The sequence below is a fragment of the Coregonus clupeaformis genome, unplaced genomic scaffold, assembly GCF_020615455.1.
Source record: "Coregonus clupeaformis isolate EN_2021a unplaced genomic scaffold, ASM2061545v1 scaf0497, whole genome shotgun sequence".
NCBI lineage: Eukaryota > Metazoa > Chordata > Actinopteri > Salmoniformes > Salmonidae > Coregonus > Coregonus clupeaformis.
The window spans coordinates 125017-145749 of NW_025533952.1; the positions used below are offsets into that span (position 1 = coordinate 125017).

At 42.6% G+C, this 20733-nt stretch overlaps 2 protein-coding genes across 2 annotated transcripts; both read left to right on the forward strand.

Moving 5' to 3' along the window:
* The first annotated feature begins 4053 nt into the window (after positions 1-4053).
* On the forward strand, positions 4054-12474 carry LOC123481342 (protein NLRC3-like). The gene is made up of 10 exons (XM_045215701.1): positions 4054-4137; positions 4393-4559; positions 4741-6541; positions 6625-6798; positions 9279-9452; positions 9809-9982; positions 10382-10428; positions 10565-11114; positions 12332-12354; positions 12440-12474. Exons 1-10 carry the CDS (start codon positions 4067-4069, stop codon positions 12472-12474), a joined length of 3216 nt encoding a protein of 1071 aa, XP_045071636.1. The 5' UTR covers positions 4054-4066.
* A 1709-nt stretch (positions 12475-14183) lies between these two features.
* Positions 14184-15270, forward strand: LOC123484916 (NACHT, LRR and PYD domains-containing protein 1 homolog). The gene is made up of 3 exons (XM_045215700.1): positions 14184-14248; positions 14381-14595; positions 14781-15270. Exons 1-3 carry the CDS (start codon positions 14241-14243, stop codon positions 15056-15058), a joined length of 501 nt encoding a protein of 166 aa, XP_045071635.1. The 5' UTR covers positions 14184-14240; the 3' UTR covers positions 15059-15270.
* The last annotated feature ends 5463 nt before the right edge of the window (positions 15271-20733 follow it).

The following is a 20733-nucleotide window of genomic DNA, read 5'->3' on the forward strand; positions in this document are numbered from 1 at the left end:
GCTGCTCTATCAGATTATCCATTATATTGACCAGGTACCATAGTGGCTGCTCTATCAGATTATCCATTATATTGACCAGGTACCATAGTGGCTGCTCTATCAGATTATCCATTATATTGACCAGGTACTATAGTGGCTGCTCTATCAGATTATCCATTATATTGACCAGGTACCATAGTGGCTGCTCTATCAGATTATCCATTATATTGACCAGGTACTATAGTGGCTGCTCTATCAGATTATCCATTATATTGACCAGGTACTATAGTGGCTGCTCTATCAGATTATCCATTATATTGACCAGGTACTATAGTGGCTGCTCTATCAGATTATCCATTATATTGACCAGGTACTATAGTGGCTGCTCTATCAGATTATCCATTATATTGACCAGGTACTATAGTGGCTGCTCTATCAGATTATCCATTATATTGACCAGGTACTATAGTGGCTGCTCTATCAGATTATCCATTATATTGACCAGGTACTATAGTGGCTGCTCTATCAGATTATCCATTATATTGACCAGGTACTATAGTGGCTGCTCTATCAGATTATCCATTATATTGACCAGGTACTATAGTGGCTGCTCTATCAGATTATCCATTATATTGGCCAGGTACTATAGTGGCTGCTCTATCAGATTATCCATTATATTGACCAGGTACTATAGTGGCTGCTCTATCAGATTATCCATTATATTGGCCAGGTACTATAGTGGCTGCTCTATCAGATTATCCATTATATTGACCAGGTACTATAGTGGCTGCTCTATCAGATTATCCATTATATTGACCAGGTACTATAGTGGCTGCTCTATCAGATTATCCATTATTTTGACCAGGTACTATAGTGGCTGCTCTATCAGATTATCCATTATATTGACCAGGTACTATAGTGGCTGCTCTATCAGATTATCCATTTTATTGACCAGGTACTATAGTGGCTGCTCTATCAGATTATCCATTATATTGGCCAGGTACTATAGTGGCTGCTCTATCAGATTATCCATTATATTGACCAGGTACTATAGTGGCTGCTCTATCAGATTATCCATTATATTGGCCAGGTACTATAGTGGCTGCTCTATCAGATTATCCATTATATTGACCAGGTACTATAGTGGCTGCTCTCAGATTATCCATTATATTGACCAGGTACTATAGTGGCTGCTCTATCAGATTATCCATTATATTGGCCAGGTACTATAGTGGCTGCTCTATCAGATTATCCATTATATTGGCCAGGTACTATAGTGGCTGCTCTATCAGATTATCCATTATATTGACCAGGTACTATAGTGGCTGCTCTATCAGATTATCCATTATATTGACCAGGTACTATAGTGGCTGCTCTCATATTATCCATTATATTGGCCAGGTACTATAGTGGCTGCTCTATCAGATTATCCATTATATTGGCCAGGTACTATAGTGGCTGCTCTATCAGATTATCCATTATATTGACCAGGTACTATAGTGGCTGCTCTCAGATTATCCATTATATTGACCAGGTACTATAGTGGCTGCTCTATCAGATTATCCATTATATTGGCCAGGTACTATAGTGGCTGCTCTATCAGATTATCCATTATATTGACCAGGTACTATAGTGGCTGCTCTATCAGATTATCCATTATATTGACCAGGTACTATAGTGGCTGCTCTATCAGATTATCCATTATATTGGCCAGGTATTATAGTGGCTGCTCTATCAGATTATCCATTATATTGGCCAGGTACTATAGTGGCTGCTCTATCAGATTATCCATTATATTGACCAGGTACTATAGTGGCTGTTCTCAGATTATCCATTATATTGACCAGGTACTATAGTGGCTGTTCTCAGATTATCCATTATATTGACCAGGTACTATAGTGGCTGCTCTGTCAGATTATCCATTATATTGACCAGGTACTATAGTGGCTGCTCTCAGATTATCCATTATATTGACCAGGTACTATAGTGGCTGCTCTATCAGATTATCCATTATATTGACCAGGTACTATAGTGGCTGCTCTATCAGATTATCCATTATATTGGCCAGGTACTGTAGTGGCTGCTCTCAGATTATCCATTATATTGACCAGGTACTATAGTGGCTGCTCTATCAGATTATCCATTATATTGGCCAGGTACTATAGTGGCTGCTCTATCAGATTATCCATTATATTGGCCAGGTACTATAGTGGCTGCTCTATCAGATTATCCATTATATTGACCAGGTACTATAGTGGCTGCTCTATCAGATTATCCATTATATTGGCCAGGTACTATAGTGGCTGCTCTATCAGATTATCCATTATATTGACCAGGTACTATAGTGGCTGCTCTATCAGATTATCCATTATATTGACCAGGTACTATAGTGGATGCTCTCAGATTATCCATTATATTGACCAGGTACTATAGTGGCTGCTCTCAGATTATCCATTATATTGACCAGGTACTATAGTGGCTGCTCTATCAGATTATCCATTATATTGGCCAGGTACTATAGTGGCTGCTCTATCAGATTATCCATTATATTGGCCAGGTACTATAGTGGCTGCTCTATCAGATTATCCATTATATTGGCCAGGTGCTATAGTGGCTGCTCTCAGATTATCCATTATATTGACCAGGTACTATAGTGGCTGCTCTATCAGATTATCCATTATATTGACCAGGTACTATAGTGGCTGCTCTCAGATTATCCATTATATTGGCCAGGTAATAATCTGATAGAGCAGCCACTATAGTACCTGGTCAATATAATGCAACCAGGTAGACTAGCTGTTGTTATGGAGTCAGGGGATCCAACCAGGTAGACTAGCTGTTGTTATGGAGTCAGCTAATGGGGATCCAACCAGGTAGACTAGCTGTTGTTATGGAGTCAGCTAATGGGGATCCAACCAGGTAGACTAGCTGTTGTTATGGAGTCAGCTAATGGGGATCCAACCAGGGAGACTAGCTGTTGTTATGGAGTCAGCTAATGGGGATCCAACCAGGTAGACTAGCTGTTGTTATGGAGTCAGCTAATGGGGATCCAACCAGGGAGACTAGCTGTTGTTATGGAGTCAGGGGATCCAACCAGGTAGACTAGCTCTTGTTATGGAGTCAGCTAATGGGGATCCAACCAGGGAGACTAGCTGTTGTTATGGACTCAGCTAATGGGGATCCAACCAGGTAGACTAGCTGTTGTTATGGAGTCAGCTAATGGGGATCCAACCAGGTAGACTAGCTGTTGTTATGGACTCAGCTAATGGGGATCCAACCCGGTAGACTAGCTGTTGTTATGGAGTCAGCTAATGGGGATCCAACCAGGGAGACTAGCTGTTGTTATGGAGTCAGTTAATGGGGATCCAACCAGGTAGACTAGCTGTTGTTATGGAGTCAGCTAATGGGGATCCAACCAGGTAGACTAGCTGTTGTTATGGAGTCAGCTAATGTTGATCCAACCAGGTAGACTAGCTGTTGTTATGGAGTCAGCTAATGGGGATCCAACCAGGTAGACTAGCTGTTGTTATGGAGTCAGCTAATGGGGATCCAACCAGGTAGACTAGCTGTTGTTATGGAGTCAGCTAATGGGGATCCAACCAGGTAGACTAGCTGTTGTTATGGAGTCAGTTAATGGGGATCCAACCAGGTAGACTAGCTGTTGTTATGGAGTCAGCTAATGGGGATCCTACCAGGTAGACTAGCTGTTGTTATGGAGTCAGCTAATGGGGATCCAAGTCAAATCAAATCAAATTAATAACACATTGGACTGTGCATGTTTAAATGCAACATGAAGTCTCTGTTTGAACTTTGACCACAGACAGTAAAAGTGTTGTCATTGTTAATGTTCGGAAATATTGACTGTTCTGTTATTTCTTAGTGTAGCTAAGTGAGCAGTGACTCAAAAATGAGTCTCTCTGGGGAGAGAGAGGAGGGGACCACTGCCTCTAAAATGAGTCTCTCTGGGGAGAGAGAGGAGGGGACCACTGCCTCTAAAATGAGTGTCTCTGGGGAGAGAGAGGAGGGGACCACTGCCTCTAAAATGAGTCTCTCAGGGGAGAGAGAGGAGGAGACCACTGCCTCTAAAATGAGTCTCTCTGGGGAGAGAGAGGAGGAGACCACTGCCTCTAAAATGACTCAAGACACCAGTTCTAAGAGGTAAGAGTTTAATTGTAAAATATACAGTTCTCTTAAAAATATCAAACTAATGAAGAGAAAAGTGTTCACAAATTACATCAAATGTAGGCCTATATCATTCATTTAAAAGGCCAAAACCGATTTACCAATTGCAGACTGTAGCTTTATAAAGAAACATCAGGATTTCTATGAGTTCAGCTATACACTTGTTGAAATGTTGTAGATGAGGTACTGATGAGATATTGATGAGGTGATCTGCCTCCCTGTTTTGTTCAGTGTCCAGAAGCCCAGAGCAGAGTCACCTGCCCCCAGCCTGCTATCAATGAAGAGTGATCAGCCACCTGCTTTCAGCCAGGAACCATTACCAGATGACAATAAGGAAGTGGAGAGTTTGGACAGTGAGGATGCATTAAAGATCACACACAACCTTCTGGACAGAAGAAGTAAGAATGTGTTTCATACAATATTACAAAGAACGGGACAAAGGCCCCTCTAACACACACACACACACACACACACACACACACTCACACTCACACTCACACTCACACACACACACACACACACACACACACACACACACACATGCACTTATGAGTCCCAACTCTCATTGTTTTCCTACAGGTCAAACTCTTCTGACAGTCCAACAAGACATTAAGGCTAAACTGAAACACAAGTATCAACACATATCTGAAGGAATTGGACACCATGGAAACCAAAGTCTGTTAAAGGACATCTACACAGAGCTCTACATCACAGAGGGTGGAAGTGGAGGGGTCAATAATGAACATGAGGTGAGACAGATAGAGATGGCATCCAAGAAACAAACCACACAAGAGACACCAATCAAATGCAACGACATCTTCAAGCCTTTACCTGGACAAGACAAACCTATCAGAACTGTGCTGACAAAAGGAATCGCTGGCATTGGAAAAACAGTCTCTGTGCAGAAGGTCATCCTTGACTGGGCAGAGGGAAAAGCAAATCAGGACGTTCATTTCATGTTTCCTCTTCCTTTCCGTGATCTGAACCTGAAAAAGGACCAATACAGTCTGATGCAACTTCTTTCCCACTACTTCTCAGAGCTGAAAGAGATTGACAACATTGAAGATGGTGAAACCAAAACTGTTTTCATTTTTGATGGTCTGGATGAGTGTCGACTTCCTCTAGACTTCAAAAACAATGAGAGGTGCTGTGATGTCACGAAGCCAACCTCAGTGGACGTGCTGCTGACAAACCTCATCAAGGGGAATCTGCTTCCCTCTGCTCTCCTCTGGATAACCTCACGGCCTGCAGCAGCCAATCAGATCCCACCTGAGTGTGTTGACCAGGTGACAGAGGTACGAGGGTTCAATGATCCACAGAAGGAGGAGTACTTCAGGAAGAAAATCACAGATCAGAATCTGGCCAATGAAATCATCACCCACATAAAAACATCAAGGAGCCTCCACATCATGTGCCACATGCCAGTCTTCTGTTGGATATCAGCCACTGTCCTTGAGATGATGCTGAAAGAGGCAGAGAAGGATGAAGTCCCCAAAACTCTGACCCAGATGTTCACACACTTCACGCTCATCCAAATCATTGTGAAGAACAAGAAGTACAACAAAGCCACAGAGACAAACCCAAAGGAACTGTCTCAGTCAGACAAAGAGATGATCCTGAAACTGGCAGAGCTGGCTTTCCAACAGCTGCAGAAGGGCAACCTGATCTTCTATGAGGAGGACCTGAGAGAGTGTGGCCTTGATGTCACAGAGGCATCAGAGTACTCAGCATTGTGTACAGAGATCTTTAAAGAAGAATCTGGGCTGAACCAAGAGAAGGTCTACAGCTTTGTGCATCTGAGCATTCAGGAGTTTCTAGCAGCAGTGCATGCTTTAGAATCATGTCTGGACAAGAAGGAAAATGTTTTTTCCACCACTAGTGAGGATGAAGATGAGGAGTCAATCCAGTTGTCTGACTTACACAGGAGAGCAGTGGACCAGGCCTTGAAGAGTGAGAATGGACACCTGGACCTGTTCCTCCGCTTCCTTCTGGGTCTCTCACTGGAGTCCAATCTGAATCTGTTACGAGGCCTTCTGACACAGACAGGAAGTACAACACAGAGCAATGAGGAAACAGTTGAGAGAACAGTCAGGTACCTTTCAGACACGATCAAAAGGGAATCCTCACCAGAAAGGATCATCAACTTGTTCCACTGTCTGAATGAACTTGGTGCCAACTCTCTAGTTGAAGAAATGCAAACCTCCCTGCGATCAGGAACTCTTTCAGAAACAGAGCTAGAACCTCAACAATGTTCAGCCCTGGCCTACCTGTTACTGATGTCAGAGGAGGTGCTGGAGGAGTTTGACCTGAAGACATACACCACATCAGAGGAAGGTTATCAGAGGTTGCTGCCGGTAGTGAAAACCTGCAAGAGAGCACTGTAAGTTCTGTTATTGAGTTGATGTATACAGTATCATTATTCTGAAGGATTTGTATATCTAACAGATGATCTCCTCTCTCCAGACTGGATCGCTGTGAACTCACATATGAATCCTGTGAGACTCTGGCTTCAGCTCTGCAGACACCAAACTCCCCCCTGAGAGAACTGGACCTCATCTACAATGACCTGGAAGACAGAGGAGTGGAGCTGCTCTGTGTTGGACTAACCAGTCCACTCTGCAACATACAGACACTAGTGTGAGTTAAATATCTTCAGTATCCACTGTGAGTGTTTATATATTATGTATGTAGTTAGTATGTGTATGTTTTTAACATTATTTGAACGTCTTGGTAAATATGCAGAAACATACATAAAATGTGATAAATATATCAAACTAAGGTTAAATATCTTGAGTGAGTTAGTATGTTTTTAACATTGGTTAATCATGTGTCCTTCTGTTATTATCTTAATGCATCTCATTATTCTTAAAGCTTTGCATATTTAACAGTGTATCAACATATCTCCTCTCTCCAGACTGTCTGGCTGTAAACTCACATATGAATCCTGTGAGACTCTGGCTTCAGCTCTGCAGACACCAAACTCCCCCCTGAGAGACCTGGACCTCAGATACAATGACCTGGGAGACAGAGGAGTGGAGCTGCTCTGTGTTGGACTAACCAGTCCACTCTGCAACATACAGACACTAGTGTGAGTTAACTATCTTCAGTATCCACTGTGAGTGTTTATATATTATGTATGTACTATATACTGAACAAGAATATAAACGCAACATGCAACAATTTGAAAGGTTTTACTGAGTTACAGTTCATATGAGGAAATCAGTCAATTGACATAAATTCATTAGGCCCTAATCTATGGATTTCACATAAATGGGAATTCAGATATGCATCTGTTGGTCACAGATACCTTAAAAAAAAGTATGGGTGTGTATCAGAAAACCAGTCCGTATCTGGTGTGACCACCATTTGCCTCATGCAGCGCAACAAATCTCCTTCACATAGAGTTGATCAGCCTGTTGATTGTGGCCTGTGGAATGTTGTCCCACTCCTCTTCAATGGCTGTGCGAAGTTGCTGGAAACTGCCGGGAACTGGAAGACGCTGTCGTACACGTCGATCCAGAGCATCCCAAACATGCATGTCTGGTGAGTATGCAGTCCATGGAAGAACTGGGACATTTTCAGCTTCCAGGAAATGTATACAGATCCTTGCGACATGGGGCCGTGCATTATCATGCTGAAACATGAGGTGATGGCGGCGGTTGAATGGCACGACAATGGGCCTCAGGATCTCATCACGGTATCTCTGTGCATTCAAATTGCCATCGATAAAATGCGATCGTGTTCATTGTCCGTAGTTTATGCCTGCCCATACCATAACCCCACCGCCACCATGGGGCACTCTGTTCACAACGTTGACCTCAGCAAACCGCTCGCCCACACAATGCCATCACGACGCCATACACGCTTTCTGCCATCTTCCCGGTACAGTTGAAACCGGGATTCATCCGTGAAGAGCACACTTCTCCAGTGTGCCAGTGGCCATCGAAGGTGAGCATTTGCCCACTGAATTCGGTTACGACGCCGAACTGCAGTCAGGTCAAGACCCTGGTGAGGATGACGAGTACGCAGATGAGCTTCCCTGAGACGGTTTCTGACTATTTGTGCAGAAATTTTTCGGCTGTGAAAACCCACAGTTAAATCAGCTGTCCTGGTGGCTTGTCTCAGACCATCCTGCAGGTGAAGAAGCCGGATGTGGAGGTCCTGGGCTGGCGTGTTTACACATGGTCTGCGGTTGCGAGGCCGGTTGGATGTACTGCCAAATTCTCTAAAATGATGTTGGAGGCGGTTTATGGTAGAGAAATGAACATAAAATTCTCTAGCGACAGCTCTGGTGGATATTCCTGCAGTCATCATGCCAATTGCACACTCCCTCAAAACTTGACACATCTGTTTCATTGTGTTGTGTGACAAAACTGCACATTTCAGAGTGGCCTTTTATTGTCCCCAGCACAAGGTGCACCTGTGTAATGATCATGCAGTTTAATCAGCTTCTTGATATACCACACCTGTCAGGTGAATGGATTATCTTAACAAAATTTATTATCTTAACAAAGGAGAAATGCTCACTAACAGGGATCTAAACAAATTTATGCACAACATTTGAGAGAAATAAGCTTTTGTGCGTATGGAACATATCTGGGATCTTTTATTTCAGCTCATGAAACGTGGGACCAACACTTTACATGTTGGGTTTATATTTCTGTTCAGTATAGTTAGTATGTGTATGTTTGTAACATTATTTTAACATTTTGGGACATATCCAGAAACATACATAACATATATACAACTAAGGTAAATATCTTGAGTGAGTTAGTATGTGTCCTTCTGTTATTATCTTAATGCATCTCATTATTCTTAAAGCTTTGCATATTTAACAGTGTATCGACATATCTCCTCTCTCCAGACTGTCTGGCTGTAAACTCACATATGAATCCTGTGAGACTCTGGCTTCAGCTCTGCAGACACCAAACTCCCCCCTGAGAGAACTGGACCTCCGCTACAATGACCTGGGAGACAGAGGAATGAAGCTGCTCTGTGTTGGACTAACCAGTCCACTCTGCAACATACAGACACTAGTGTGAGTTAACTATCTTCAGTATGAGTTATTATGTGGATGTTTCAGACATTTGTTAATCATGTGCTCTTCTGTCCTCTAGTCTAGGTCAGTGTGGTCTGACAGAGGGTTGCTGTTCAGATCTGGCCTCAGTCCTGAGTTCACCCAACTCACAACTGAAACAACTGGAGCTGAGAGACAATGACCTGCAGGACTCAGGAGTTACACTGCTGTCTGCTGGACTGGAGGATCCAGACTGTAAACTACACACACTGGGGTAAGTACAGCTGTTTCAGTCAGGTCGGTACTGAGCTGAGTTACACTGCCCTCTGCTGGACTGGAGGATCCAGACTGTAAACTACACACACTGGGGTAAGTACAGCTGTTTCAGTCAGGTCGGTACTGAGCTGAGTTACACTGCCCTCTGCTGGACTGGAGGATCCAGACTGTAAACTACACACACTGGGGTATGTACAGCTGTTTCATTCAGGTCGGTACTGAGCTTAGTAAAACAAATACTCTGAACATCTGATGTTTCATGACAATGTTTGTGTCATGGACAAATATATGGGTGTCCTACAAGATGATTGACACCAGTCCACCAACCTAGACAGCTGTTGTGTCTCTCTGTAGGCTGTCTGGCTGTCTGGTCACAGAGGAGGGCTGTGCTGCTCTGTCTTCAGCTCTGAGGTCAAACCCCTCCCACCTGAAAGAGCTGGACCTGAGCTACAATCACCCAGGAGACTCTGCAGGGGGACTGCTTTCAGCTGCTCTGGTGGATCCCACAGATAAACTGATGAAGCTGAAGTAAGTCAGAATAGATGTCCTAATAGTGTGAGCAGTGGTTGTGTCCTATGTAGTGTAGTAGGTTCAGTAACATGAGGACATGATGGTAGAATACAGGGGACGTTTACCCAGCAGGCTTAGCACTCCAACACAGCATACATCATTACCACATGAATACTCTTCTTCTGCATCTCTGATATCCTGTTGGAATTGTACTCTGTTCTGTATGCAGTAGGTAGGGTAGAATACCTGTATTTCTCTAGTAATGAATTGTACTCTGTTCTGTATGCAGTAGGTAGGATAGAATACCTGTATGTCTCTAGTAATGAACTTGGATAGTGCACCAGAACACAACAATATGGTTTAAATGTTGACTGCTTTATTAGGTCTTTGTCAGTCAATAACCTGTTTCTCCTACAGTGTGGATCATGGTGGAGAGTTCAGGCTGAAACCAGGGCTGAGGAAATGTAAGTCTCTTCAATCCTAATTAACTACATATTCAGAACTACAGTAACATAGTAACTAATCAATACTTGTTCTCTACCTACAAAACAACATTTTATATGAAGATGTGGTTTGATTAAACTCTCCTTTTGTCTACAGATGCCTGTCATCTCACCCTGGACCCAAATACAGCAAACCCAAACCTGATACTGTCTGAGGGGAACAGGAAGGTGACATGGGTGGAGGAGGAGCAGCATTATGAAGACCATCCAGACAGATTTGACCATCATCCCCAAGTTCTCTGCAGAGAAGTCTTATCTGGATCTCGTTATTACTGGGAGGTGGAGAAGGATGGTGACGCGGCTCACATTGGTGTGGTGTACAAAGGAATGAAGAGGAAGGGAGAGGATAATGACAGTTGGATTGGAGCCAATAGGAAGTCCTGGAGTTTATTCTACTATGGCAGTGTATATCACCTTTACCATGCTGGAGTCATCAGATCCATCCCTGGTCCTGTTTCTAACAGAGTTGGAGTGTATCTGGACTGGCCAGCTGGTACTTTGTCCTTCTATAGTGTGTCCTCCTCTGGTACACTGACACACCTTTACACAGAACACACCACATTCACTGAACCCCTCTATCCTGGGTTTGTGGTTTCCTCCTCCTCCTCAGTGACCCTGTGTCAGATAGATGACCAACACATTCAAAGGTGAGTCATGACAATGTTTTATCATGTGTTTTCCTCTGGAATCATTCCTACAATTAGATTAGTAGTGGTGTGTTTTAATGTGTTCTGTTGGACCTACAGACAGTTAGATTAGTAGTTGTGTGTTTTAATGTGTTCTGTTGGACCTACAGACAGTTAGATTAGTAGTAGTGGTGTGTTTTAATGTGTTCTGTTGGACCTACAGACAGTTAGATTAGTAGTAGTGGTGTGTTTTAATGTGTTCTGTTGGACCTACAGACAGTTAGATTAGTAGTAGTGGTGTGTTTTAATGTGTTCTGTTGGACCTGCAGACAGTTAGATTAGTAGTAGTGGTGTGTTTTAATGTGTTCTGTTGGACCTACAGACAGTTAGATTAGTAGTAGTGGTGTGTTTTAATGTGTTCTGTTGGACCTACAGACAGTTAGATTAGTAGTAGTGGTGTGTTTTAATGTGTTCTGTTGGACCTACAGACAGTTAGATTAGTAGTAGTGGTGTGTTTTAATGTGTTCTGTTGGACCTACAGACAGTTAGATTAGTGGTGGTGGTGTGTTTTAATGTGTTCTGTTGGACCTACAGACAGTTAGATTAGTAGTAGTGGTGTGTTTTAAAGTGTTCTGTTGGACCTACAGACAGTTAGATTAGTGGTGGTGGTGTGTTTTAATGTGTTCTGTTGGACCTACAGACAGTTAGATTAGTAGTAGTGGTGTGTTTTAATGTGTTCTGTTGGACCTACAGACAATTAGATTAGTAGTAGTGGTGTTTTAAAGTGTTCTGTTGGACCTACAGACAGTTAGATTAGTAGTAGTGGTGTGTTTTAATGTGTTCTGTTGGACCTACAGACAGTTAGATTAGTATTGGTGTGTTTTAATGTGTTCTGTTGGATGTACAGATGTTTCCTCTCCTATCTCTCACTGTAGTGTCAGTTTCACTCTAACCACAAGAGGGCATCAGAACCTGTTAAAATGATACCTGGTGACTTCACGTCTCTAGGGTCTTTCATCAAGATAAGCAATGTCATCTGTAATGTCACCATCAGTATTGACTTCATGGAAGTTGACATAGTGTTATGTCACATTTGGCAATGCACCCTACATAGGGAGCTGTTCTGTCACCCTTTATACACCCTTTGTATTGCTTATGAAGACTGTATGTATGCTATATAAAGCCTTTATAAGTTGTATTTAGTTTAATCACAGTCTATCCATCTGCTTTCCCAACAGCAGAGACCATGGTGGAGAGTGTTGTATCAAGCCTGGACCTGAGAACACCAGAGACCAGATATGTGAGTGTTAACTGATAATTGTTTTAAAATCAAAATACGATTAAAGCGTTCTTGAATCCCAGGCAAGGAACACAATCGTGATCTATTTGGTCAAAACAAACTTAAAGGTAGAGTCAGCAATATGATGTAGATGCACAAAGTAAACATCATAGTGGGTAAACTTCTACAACAACTAAGAGTGTTGGAGCGCGATGCTAAACTTCTCTGTTTTGGTCCCGTGGCTACCACGCTGGAAGAGAGTGAAGAGAACCCGTGCACATGGGCAGATACTGTGTGAGAGAGAAGTCAGGCATCTTGCTCATCACAATATCTGCGGTGCTGCTCGTACAATATCATTTAGCTGACTCTACCTTTAAGCTCTCATCCTGGGATCTACCAGAAATCAGGCCCCCAACATCTCCAAAACATGGACCAGAACCATGTTGTTTCCTGCTTCCACAAACATTCATTAATATAACACTAATGTCAGATTATGGTATGATAATGAGTGTACATTCTGAGACTGTTGCTCACTTACATTCATTTTTATTACAAGTCTGTTTAATATTTATTAATTCATTATTACATGAGATTGTCCGTTTTAAATAACAACTACTTTTGACTTCAGGGATTCCTCAGAGCTGTAAGACTTGTGAACATGTTGAGGTAAGTCATAATGTCAATTCTCACTTTTACATACCTTCAGGAGTCAGGCACAGTCTGAAAGCCAGGTGTGTACTGACCAACCATTCATACTGGGATATAGACAGTCCTGTGTTCTGCTTTAGTAATATAAACACAGTCTGAAAGCCAGGTGTGTAATGACCAACCATTCATACTGGGATATAGACAGTCCTGTGTTCTGCTTTAGTAATATAAACACAGTCTGAAAGCCAGGTGTGTACTGACCAACCATTCATACTGGGATATAGACAGTCCTGTGTTCTGCTTTAGTAATATAAACACAGTCTGAAAGCCAGGTGTGTACTGACCAACCATTCATACTGGGATATAGACAGTCCTGTGTTCTGCTTTAGTAATATATACACAGTCTGAAAGCCAGGTGTGTACTGACCAACCATTCATACTGGGATATAGACAGTCCTGTGTTCTGCTTTAGTAATATAAACACAGTCTGAAAGCCAGGTGTGTACTGACCAACCATTCATACTGGGATATAGACAGTCCTGTGTTCTGCTTTAGTAATATATACACAGTCTGAAAGCCAGGTGTGTACTGACCAACCATTCATACTGGGATATAGACAGTCCTGTGTTCTGCTTTAGTAATATAAACACAGTCTGAAAGCCAGGTGTGTACTGACCAACCATTCATACTGGGATATAGACAGTCCTGTGTTCTGCTTTAGTAATATAAACACAGTCTGAAAGCCAGGTGTGTACTGACCAACCATTCATACTGGGATATAGACAGTCCTGTGTTCTGCTTTAGTAATATAAACACAGTCTGAAAGCCAGGTGTGTACTGACCAACCATTCATACTGGGATATAGACAGTCCTGTGTTCTGCTTGTAGGAATGCAGGATTTTAACTGCTGTCATATTTTGTCATTAGACAGTTTAATTGGATCAATCGCCAGCATTCCATGTAACATTGAATAAATACATTCAATAAATTACTTTGTTCATTTAATGGGCCAGTTTCCCGGACAAAGATTAAGCCTAGTCTTAGACCTTAAATAACTTTCTATTGAAACTTCCATTGATCATGCTTTAAGTCTAGCACTAGACTCAATCTGTGTCCAGGAAACTGGCCCCATATGTATAACTGACATGCTTGTCCTTGTTCAGGACTCCACACAGTGGCTTCAGATTGAACCCTTGACTTCCACTGTCCAGGGAGTGACAATGTTCAGGTAAAATAACTACTTTTAACATTTCATTCCACTTGCTAGTGTATTTCCCCATTACCTTTGGGAATAGTCTTCTAATCCAACCTCTCCATTTGACGATTGACCCTCTCTACCATATCTTGTTGTTGCCCTCAGGCACAGGACACCCAAAGGGCGTTATGAGTGCACAGTGTCTGGGCTCCGCTGGGTGTGTGAGAGAGATGTCATTCTGAAGTATCACTTCAGGAACTGGTATCCCTACAGTCACCTTCTGAAAGACATGCAGTACGGACAAGGTGGTCCATTGCTGGACATCACTATGGAGTTAGGTGAACTGGAGGAAGTTCATCTGCCACACTTTGTCTGTTTAGGTAAAACCATATAGACATAGTATTCAGAAAGACATTTCCATGTAACTGAGTTTCACTTCCTGAATGAATGAATGAATATTCTGGGAGTTTGAGTTTACTGTGATCTGATACTGCATATTCTTTGTTTTAGGTGGATGAATAATACAATATTTGTCTTTCTGTCTCCTTTTTATTGTGTTGTTCAGGGACCAACCCTTCCCTGAGGAATGAGATGAAGATTCTTCATGTAGAGGAACATGGAGTGTCTGTTGAGGAAGTGCATGAGGTCACCAGATTCCATGCTAAGATTCTCCATCCCAAGTTCTCAGCTATCGCTGTTATACTGAGCTATATCTTTTTTTGGAACGTAGCTGTCCACTGTGACGTGGTCCTCTATATGGCAGTGAAAAAGGCAACAGTAATTTCACGGCTGTACATGCTCCTCAGAAACTCCAGTCAGAAAGAGGTGAGGCACCATCATTGAAGTGACAACAGTATGTTGAAACTTACTAAAGGAAAGCTGATAGTTTGTTGAAAATCTATAGATTACAAAGACAACATGCAGCTCTGTGAGAAATCTATTTCTGTCTCATTCATTTGAAGAGCCAGTAGACGGCACTCTTCTCTCTGTTCGAAGGAGAACCCAATGCCCCGGGGCAGTGAAGGGGACATTGCCCCGTGTAAGGTGCTGTCTTTCGCATGGGACGTTAAACAGGTTTCCTGACACTCTGTGGTCACTAAAGATCCCATGGAACTTATCGTAAGAGTAGGGGTGTTAATCCCGGTGTCCTGGCTAAATTCCCAATCTGGCCCTCATACCATCATGGCCACCTAATCATCCCCAGCTTCCAATTGGCTCATTCATCCCCTTTCCCCTGTAACACTTCCCGAGGTCGTTGCTGTAAAATAGACTCTCTTCTCAGTCAATTACCTGGTAAAATAAGGGTAAAATAAATAAAAAATAGTGTACTATTTTTTTTGATGTTGACAAAAAAGGATTGCTCAGAGAGCTGCATGTTGTGTGAATTATTAGACTACATTGTTCAGACTGACTACTACACTGCTCATTTTGTAGGCTGTTTGGGACCGGGAGAAACATCAGGTGTCCCAAGGATATTCAGAATTGGTCCTGTCAAGTCCAAACGGGTCCTTAAAGCTGAACAGTTGGTTTGCAGTCAAGAATCCCCATTCCTCCTCCATCAATCCAGAGGTGCAGTTTTAGCAGGCTGAGGACACGAATCTGTCATATAATATATCCATAACTGGAATATCATTCTATTTCTTTCTCTCTCTCTCTGTCGTCTCAATCGTTGCACCATATGACCTTCTACAGAAGATTCAGCTGTTACCTGCAGACACCACACCAAGCTGTTGTAAGATGGTTATGAGAAACACAGGGGTTGACATTGAGATGGAGTTAATCGGGGATGATGAGAGGACAGTATGGAAATCAGTGGTATCAAAAGGTAAGAAATACTATACATGAACAGTATGTCAATCATAAATGTCCTTTTCTTACAGATGCTATTAAAATGTTTTTATGATGTTTTCTCTTGTTTGTCTTTTAGATGAATACAGCAAAGACTCTCATCCAATAGGTACGTTTGTTTTTGTGGACGAGGTTTATAAAACGGGTTATAGAGCGAACGTCTCTTCAAGTTGTGATGAAGGACACTGATGAAGACCTTCATGAGTCATGTTCAGTGGGGTGATGAAGGTCTTCATGAGTCATGTTCAGTGGGGTGATGAAGGTCTTCATGAGTCATGTTCAGTGGGGTGATGAAGGTCTTCATGAGTCATGTTCAGTGGGGTGATGAAGGTCTTCATGAGTCATGTTCAGTGGGGTGATGAAGACCTTCATGAGTCATGTTCAGTGGGGTGATGAAGGTCTTCATGAGTCATGTTCAGTGGTGTGTAATGCTACAGAACATTCAGACAGAAACCCAGTGCCTTGCAAAAGTATCTGCATCACATTTTATTGTGTTACAAAGCGGGATTAAAAGGGATTTAATTGTCATTTTTTGTCAACAATCTACACCAAATACTCTAATGTCAAAGTGGAAGAATATTTATATATATATATATATATTTAGATTGATAGAAATGAAATAGCTCCCTGAGTCAATAGATGTTAGAAACACCTTGGCAGCCATTACAGCTGGGAGTCTTCTTGGGTAAGTCTCTAAGAGCTTTCCACACCTGGATTGTACAATATTAGCCCATTATTCTTTTCATAATTCTTCAAGCTCTGTCAAGATGTTGGGGATCGTGGCTAGACTGCAGTTTTGAAGTCTTGCCATAGATTTTCAAGCAGATTTAAGTCAAAACTGTAACTCGGCCACTCAGGAACATTCACTGTCTTCTTGGTAAGCAACTCCAGTGTAGATGTGGCCTTGTGTTGTAGGTTATTGTCCTGCTCCATCCCATTTATTTTTATCCTGAAAAACTCCCCAGTATTGTCAAGCATACCCATAACATGATGCAGCCACCACCATGGTTGAAAATAAGGAGGCAGTTACTCAGTGATGTGTTGTGTTGGATTTGCCCCAAACATGAGGCTTTGCATTTAGGCCAAAAAGTATATTCCTTTGTCGTTTCCTTTTGCAGTATTACTTTAGTACCTTGTTGCATATAAGATGCATGTTTTGGAATATTTTTATTCTGTATATTTGTGTTATTTTAAGTCATTATTGTGGAGTCACTACAATGTTGTTCATCCATCCTCAGTTTTCTCCCATCACAGACATTGACCTCTGTAGCTGTTTTAAAATCACCAATGAACTCATGGTGACATCACTAAGCAGTTTCCTTCCTGTCCTGCAGCTCAGTTCAGAAGGACGACTGCATCTTTTGATGTGTCTGGATGGTTTAATACATCACCCACAGGATAATTATTAACTTGACCGTGCTTAAAGAGATATTCAATGTCTGATGTGTTATTGTTACCCATCTACCAATCACTGTCCTTCTTTATGAGGCTTTCTAAAATATCCCTGGTCTTTGTATATAGTTGAGTCTGTGCTTGAAATGCAACACTTGACTGAGGGACCTTACAGATGTTGAATGTATGGGGGACATGTCCACTTTGACATTAGATTATTCTGAGTAGATTGTTGATAAAACATTAATAAGGGCATCTATTTTCAATGACTTCTCAATAAACCTAATAGGAAAAATTATTATTTCAATTTTTTATTTTAAATTGACTGACTTTAATTGGAATTGACCACAACCCTGGAGTCAGCTCTATACAATAAATGACTATCAGAGGAATGATAACTGGAGAGACTGGAAGATGTAGAAACAGCTGCTGTTAACCCTAAAGCCATATTAATTTAATTGACCCCCCCTTCAGCATTAACAGTCCCTGACATTCCTGCTGAGGAGTTTCTGAAGAAACACTGGGCTAAACTAATTCAGCGAACCAAAAACTCAATGCCAATAGCAGATGATCTGTGGTCAAAGAACATGATTGGTGAAGAAGAGCACTCCAGAATAACAGCTGAAACAACTGAACAGGACCGAATGAGAAAACTACTGAAAGCAGTCATCCCCAAAGGACCAGAAGTGACGGGAGCTTGTCTCAAAGCTCTCGTTGAACATGAAAACCATCTTGTTAAGGACTTGAGTGAATCTAGGTAAGACAGTTTTCATTGCTCCCTCCCTTGAATATGTGTAATGATTAAATATAGGTCAAATAAAAACACAGCTACCCAGATCAAAGAGGAACTGTTTTTCCAGAATGGAAGCATGTTTTTGTGTTTCTGTCTGTAATAAATGACTGTTATCTTATTGTAGTTACATCATAGGACCATCATCACATCATTATCTCAGGTGGAACTCCTCCTTCTCCTCCATACTTTCTGATCTCTCTCTTCCCTTCTCCTCCATACTTTCTGATCTCTCTCTTCCCTTCTCCTCCATACTTTCTGATCTCTCTCTTCCCTTCTCCTCCATACTTTCTGATCTCTCTCTTCTCCTCCATACTTTCTGATCTCTCTCTTCCCTTCTCCTCCCTACTTTCTGATCTCTCTCTTCCCTTCTCCTCCATACTTTCTGATCTCTCTCTTCCCTTCTCCTCCATACTTTCTGATCTCTCTCTTCCCTTCTCCTCCATACTTTCTGGTCTCTCTCTCCCCTTCTCCTCCATACTTTCTGATCTCTCTCTTCCCTTCTCCTCCATACTTTCTGATCTCTCTCTTCCCTTCTCCTCCATACTTTCTGATCTCTCTCTTCCCTTCTCCTCCATACTTTCTGATCTCTCTCTTCCCTTCTCCTCCATACTTTCTGATCTCTCTCTTCCCTTCTCCTCCATACTTTCTGATCTCTCTCTTCCCTTCTCCTCCATCCTCTTTCTTATAGAACCTGATCTGAAGATGCTGAGGCCTGTCTCCTAGTCTGTGGACTAAGACACTTCTTCACCTAATCTGAAGACGCTGAGGCCTGTCTCCTAGTCTGTGGACTAAGACACTTCTTCACCTAATCTGAAGATGCTGAGGCCTGTCTCCTAGTCTGTGGACTAAGACACTTCTTCACCTAATCTGAATATGCTACAGCATGAAGCTGGCTAGTCAAAGACACTTCTTCATCTCGTGAAGCCAGTGCTACGGCATGAAGCTGGCTAGACAAAGACACTTCTTCACCTCGTGAAGCCAGTGCTACGGCATGAAGCTGGCTAGACAAAGACACTTCTTCACCTCGTCAAGCCAGTGCTACAGCATTAAGCTGGCTAGTCAAAGACACTTCTTCACCTCGTCAAGCCAGTGCTACAGCATGAAGCTGGCTAGTCAAAGACACTTCTTCACCTCGTCAAGCCAGTGCTACAGCATGAAGCTGGCTAGACAAAGACACTTCTTCACCTCGTCAAGCCAGTGCTACAGCATGAAGCTGGCTAGTCAAAGACACTTCTTCACCTCGTGAAGCCAGTGCTACAGCATGAAGCTGGCTAGTCAAAGACACACCACCACGTTGACATCTTGACCTTCCTTAGATCCTTTATGGGATTGCAACTCACTCTGTCTGAAGGAAGGGAGGAAATGGCCTCACTAAAGGGGATACCTGAGAGGGCAGAGAAGGCACGTGACATCATCAGGACCAATCAGCCCCCATCTATACACAATGTTTTACTAAATGTTTTATAACGTTGTATTTTTCTATGTGTATCTACCTGCCCAGGGACTACAGTTAAACTAGCTAGCTGGCTAAATCTGGCACATTTACAGAAATGTTGATTGATGTGCAGTATCCCTGTCAAATACATGTTGTACATGTCAATTAAAAGGAATGTATTGTGACTTAGAATGTTGTTTAACAATATGGAAAAAAGCAATAAAGTCAACCGCCTTTATAGCACAAATAATATTATAGCACTGACATTTGTTAACAGCATTGAAAGTAATGATTACTAGACAGTTGTCATGGTAACAGCAGTAATACAAATAACATTATTTATGATGCTACTATTAATAATAATAATAATATTATTATAATAATCAATTTTAGAAAACACTTTAAAATCCCATCGTTAATTAGATTAGATGAGTTTATTAGTCACATGGAGAGGGAAGCAAAATATTGTGCTCTGGGCTCCAACAGCGCAGGTGGGGGCAGGGTAAGAGTCTGTTGGGTGGTGGTGGCAGGGTAAGAGTCTGTTGGGTGGTGGGGGCAGGGTAAGAGTCTGTTGGGTGGTGGTGGCAGGGTAAGAGTCTCTTGGGTGGTGGGGGCAGGGTAAGAGACCGTTGGGTGGTGGTGGGGGCAGGGTAAGAGGCCGTTGGGTGGTGGTGGGGGCAGGGTAAGAGTCTGTTGGGTGGTGGTGGGGGCAGGGTAAGAGTCTGTTGGGTGGTGGTGGGGGCAGGGTAAGAGTCTGTTGGGTGGTGGTGGGGGCAGGGTAAGAGTCTGTTGGGTGGTGTGGGCAGGGTAAGAGTCTGTTGGGTGGTGGTGGGGGCAGGGTAAGAGTCTGTTGGGTGGTGGTGGGGGCAGGGTAAGAGTCTGTTGGGTGGTGGTGGGGGCAGGGTAAGAGTCTGTTGGGTGGTGGTTGGGGCAGGGTAAGAGTCTGTTGGGTGGTGGGGGCAGGGTAAGAGTCTGTTGGGTGGTGGTGGGGGCAGGGTAAGAGTCCGTTGGGTGGTGGTGGGGGCAGGGTAAGAGTCTGTTGGGTGGTGG